The following is a 3,912-nucleotide window of genomic DNA, read 5'->3' as shown; positions in this document are numbered from 1 at the left end:
AGGTCATCCAGGGTCAACCCAACCCAACCCAACCCAACCCAAGACCACCCAAAGTCAACCCAAGCCAAGGTCAACCCAACCAAGGGTCAGTGAAGCCAAGACCAAGCCAAGGGTCAACTCAACTGATGGTCAACAAAGGCAAGGCCAAGCCAAGGGTCAACCCAAGCCAAGACCAACCCAACCAAAGTCAACGTCAACCAACCGACGGTCAATGAAGTCAAGACCAACCCAAGGGTCAACTCAAGGTCAAGATCAACCCAACCAAACTCAACGACAACCAACCAATGGTCAACAAAGCCAAGACCAACCCAACCAGAGGTCATTGAAGCCAAAACCAACCCAAGGGTCAACTCAAGGTCAAGAAAGACCAACCCAAGGTCAACCCAGGTCAAGATCAACCCAACCAAAGTCAACATCGACCAACCAACGGTCAACGAAGTCAAGACCAACCCAACCGAAGTCAACGACAACCGACCAATGGTCAACAAAGCCAAGACCAACCCAAGGGTCAACTCAAGGTCAATAAAGACCAACCCAAGGTCAACCCAAGCCAAGACCAACCCAAACGAAGTCAACGACAACCAATCAACGGTCAACGAAGTCAAGACAACCCAAGGGTCAACTCAAGGTCAATGAAGACCAACCCAAGGTCAACCCAGGTCAAGACCAACCCAACCAAAGTCAACGACAACCAATCAATGGTCAACGAAGTCAAGACCAACCCAAGGGTCAACTCAAGGTCAATGAAGACCAANACCAAAGTCAACGACAACCAATCAATGGTCAACGAAGTCAAGACCAACCCAAGGGTCAACTCAAGGTCAATGAAGACCAACCCAAGGTCAACCCAGGTCAAGACCAACCCAACCAAAGTCAACGACAACCAATCAACGGTCAATGAACCCAAGACCAACCCAAAAGTCAACTCGAGGTCAATGAAGACCAACCCAAGGTCAACCCGGGTCAAGACCAACCCAACCGAAGTCAACGACAACCAATCAACGGTCAACGAAGTCAAGACCAACCCAAGGGTCAACTCAAGGTCAAGGAAGACCAACCCAAGGTCAACCCAGGTCAAGATCAACCCAACCAAAGTCAACGACAACCAGCGGTCAACGAAGTCAAAATCAACCCAAGGGTCAACTCAAGGTCAACGAAGACCAACCCAAGGTCAACCCAGGTCAAGATCAACCCAACCAAACTCAACGACAACCAATCAATGGTCAACGAAGTCAAGACAACCCAAGGGTCAACTCAAGGTCAATGAAGACCAACCCAAGGTCCACCCAAGCCAAGACCAACCCAACCAAAGTCAACGACAACCAATCAACGGTCAACGAAGTCAAGAGCAACCCAAGGGTCAACTCAAGGTCAATGAAGACCAAACCAAGGTCAACTGAGGTCAAGGGTCACCTGGAGGTCAAGCCAAGACCAAGCCAACTCATGGTCAACCCAACCCAAGGTCAACGGAGGTCAAGGGTCACCCGAAGGTCAACCCAAGGCCAACCAATGGTCAACCCAACCCAACCCAAGGTCAACGGAGGTCAAAGGTCACCCAAAACCCAACCCAAGACCAATCAATGGCCAAGACCAACCCAACCCAAGGTCAATGGAGGTCAAGGGTCACCCAAAAACCAACCCAAGGCCAATCAATGGCCAAGACCAAGCAACCAATGCTCAAGCGAGGTCAAGGTCAAGGGTCACCCAAAGGTCAACCCAACCCCACCCAGGCCGCCCCTCCCCCTCCCCAGGGCCTCCCCCTCCCCCACGAGCTCAGGGCAGAAAGCTCCGCCCCCAGCAGCCAGCCACGCCCTCGCCAACCCCAGGCCACGCCCCCAACCCCTCCCCCCCCAAATTTGGCACCGTTACAAAACAAACCCCTCCCTTCCCCCACCAAAAAAATCCAGCCCCGGGAAGGGGGAGGGGGCGGGTGGGCGGGGTCAGATGGCGGANATCCCAGTCCCTCCCAGTTTATCCCAGTTTATCCCAGTCCCTCCCAGACCTTTCTCCACCACGGCCAGGCGCAGGGTCTGGTTCCTGGCCAGGCTGTAGGTGTAGCCCTCGAAGGTGAGGTTGCGCCGGAGGCGGCAGACGTAGCTCCCGGCGTGTTCCCGCCCCACCGGCTCCAGCAGCACCGACAGGTCCTGCAGGTCCCGCGTGTTCCGGGAGCCGTTCCAGCTCAGGGAGCCCTGGAAGGGGCCCGGGAAAACCGTCTCGCCCTCGTCGGGGCTGTAGTGCAGGATCTGGACCAGTAAAAACCAGTAGAAACCAGTATAAAACCAGTATCGCTCTATCGCCGCCTGGTGTTGACTTTGGGAATTGCAGCGTCTTCCCAGTAGCTCCCAGTATCCCCCAGTAACCCCAGCAAGGCCCCAGGGCCCCCTCGGGGCTCTAGTGCAGGATCTGGACCAGTAAAAACCAGTAGAAACCAGTAAAAACCACTAGAAACCAGTAAAAACCAGTATAAAACCAATAGCTCTCTATTGCTACCCAGTGTCCAATCAGAGAATTGCAGCGTCTCCCCAGTAGATCCCAGTAGCTCCCAGTAGCTCCCAGTATCCCCCCAGTAACCCCAGTAGGGCCCCAGGGCCCCCTCGGGGCTCTGCTGCAGGATCTGGACCAGTAAAAACCAGTAGAAACCAGTAAAAACCAGTACAGAACCAGTATTAAACTGGTGTCGCTCTATCGCCACCCGGTGTCCCATCAGAGAATTGCAGCGTCTTCCCAGTAGCTCCCAGTAGCTCCCAGTATCCCAAGTGTCCCCTGAGCGTCTCCCAGTATCCCCCAGCGCCTCCCAGTATCCCCCAGTAGCTCCCCAGTAGCTCCCAGTATCCCCCAGTGTCTCCCCAGTGAGTCCCCATTGACTCCCAGTATCCCCCAGTGTCTCTCTAGTGGTTCCCCAGTAGCTCCCAGTAGCTCCCAGTAACCCCAGCATGGCCCCAGGGCCCCCTCGGGGCTCTAGTGCCGGATCTGGACCAGTAAGAACCAGTAGAAACCAGTAGAAACCAGTAGAAAGACAATATTTCTCTATTGCCGCCCAGTGGCGGTTTTGGGAATTGCAGTGTCTTCCCAGTAGCTCCCAGTAACTCCCAGTATCCCCCAGTAACCCCAGCAGGGCCCCAGGGCCCCCTCGGGGCTCTGCTGCAGGATCTGGACCAGTAAAAACCAGTAGAAACCAGTAGAAACCAGTAAAAACCAGTATAAAACCAATATCTCTCTATTGCCACCCAGTGTCCAATCAGAGAATTGCAGCGTCTCCCCAGTAGATCCCAGTAACTCCCAGTAGCTCCCAGTATCCCCCCAGTAACCCCAGCATGGCCCCAGGGCCCCCTCGGGGCTCTGGTGCAGGATCTGGACCAGTAGAAACCAGTAGAAACCAGTAGAAACCAGTAAAAACCAGTATAAAACCATTATCACTCTATTGCCACCCTATGGCGGTTTTGGGAATTGCAGCGTCTCCCCAGTAGCTCCCAGTAGCTCCCAGTATCCCCCAGTAACCCCAGCAGGGCCCCAGGGCCCCCTCGGGGCCCTACTGCAGGATCTGGGACCAGTAGAAACCAGTAAAAACCAGTAAAAACCAGTATAAAGACAATATTTCTCTGTCGCCTCCCAGTGGCGGTTTTGGGAACTGCAGCGTCTTCCCAGTTTATCCCAGTCCCTCCCAGTCCCTCCCAGTCCCTCCCAGTCCCTCCCAGTCCCCTCCCAGTCCATCCCAGTCCCTCCCAGTCCCTCCCAATCCCCTCCCAGTGCCTCCCAGTCCCTCCCAATCCCCTCCCAGTCCATCCCAGTCCCTCCCAGTCCCTCCCAACCCCCTCCCAGTCCCTCCCAGTCCCTCCCAATCCCCTCCCAGTCCCTCCCAGTCCCTCCCAATCCCCTCCCAGTCCCTCCCAGTCCCTCCCAATCCCCTCCCAG

General features: G+C 55.4%; 1 protein-coding gene across 1 annotated transcript in view; it reads right to left on the bottom strand.

The window, feature by feature from the left end:
* Window positions 1-1,940: 1,940 nt before the first annotated feature.
* LOC108510340 (sodium channel subunit beta-1-like) overlaps window positions 1,941-3,912 on the bottom strand; it is a gene marked incomplete at its 5' end in the record, with an annotated part of 7,973 nt that continues 6,001 nt past the window's right edge. Inside the window, one exon of the mRNA XM_017840023.1 lies at window positions 1,941-2,243. Coding sequence (XP_017695512.1) covers window positions 1,941-2,243 — 303 coding nt within the window. The remainder of the gene's footprint in view (window positions 2,244-3,912) is intronic.

The sequence above is a fragment of the Lepidothrix coronata genome, unplaced genomic scaffold, assembly GCF_001604755.1.
Source record: "Lepidothrix coronata isolate B3197 unplaced genomic scaffold, Lepidothrix_coronata-1.0 Scaffold677, whole genome shotgun sequence".
Classification (NCBI taxonomy): domain Eukaryota; kingdom Metazoa; phylum Chordata; class Aves; order Passeriformes; family Pipridae; genus Lepidothrix; species Lepidothrix coronata.
Note: the sequence above shows the minus strand (reverse complement) of the source record. Positions and strands in the feature narration are given on the sequence as shown.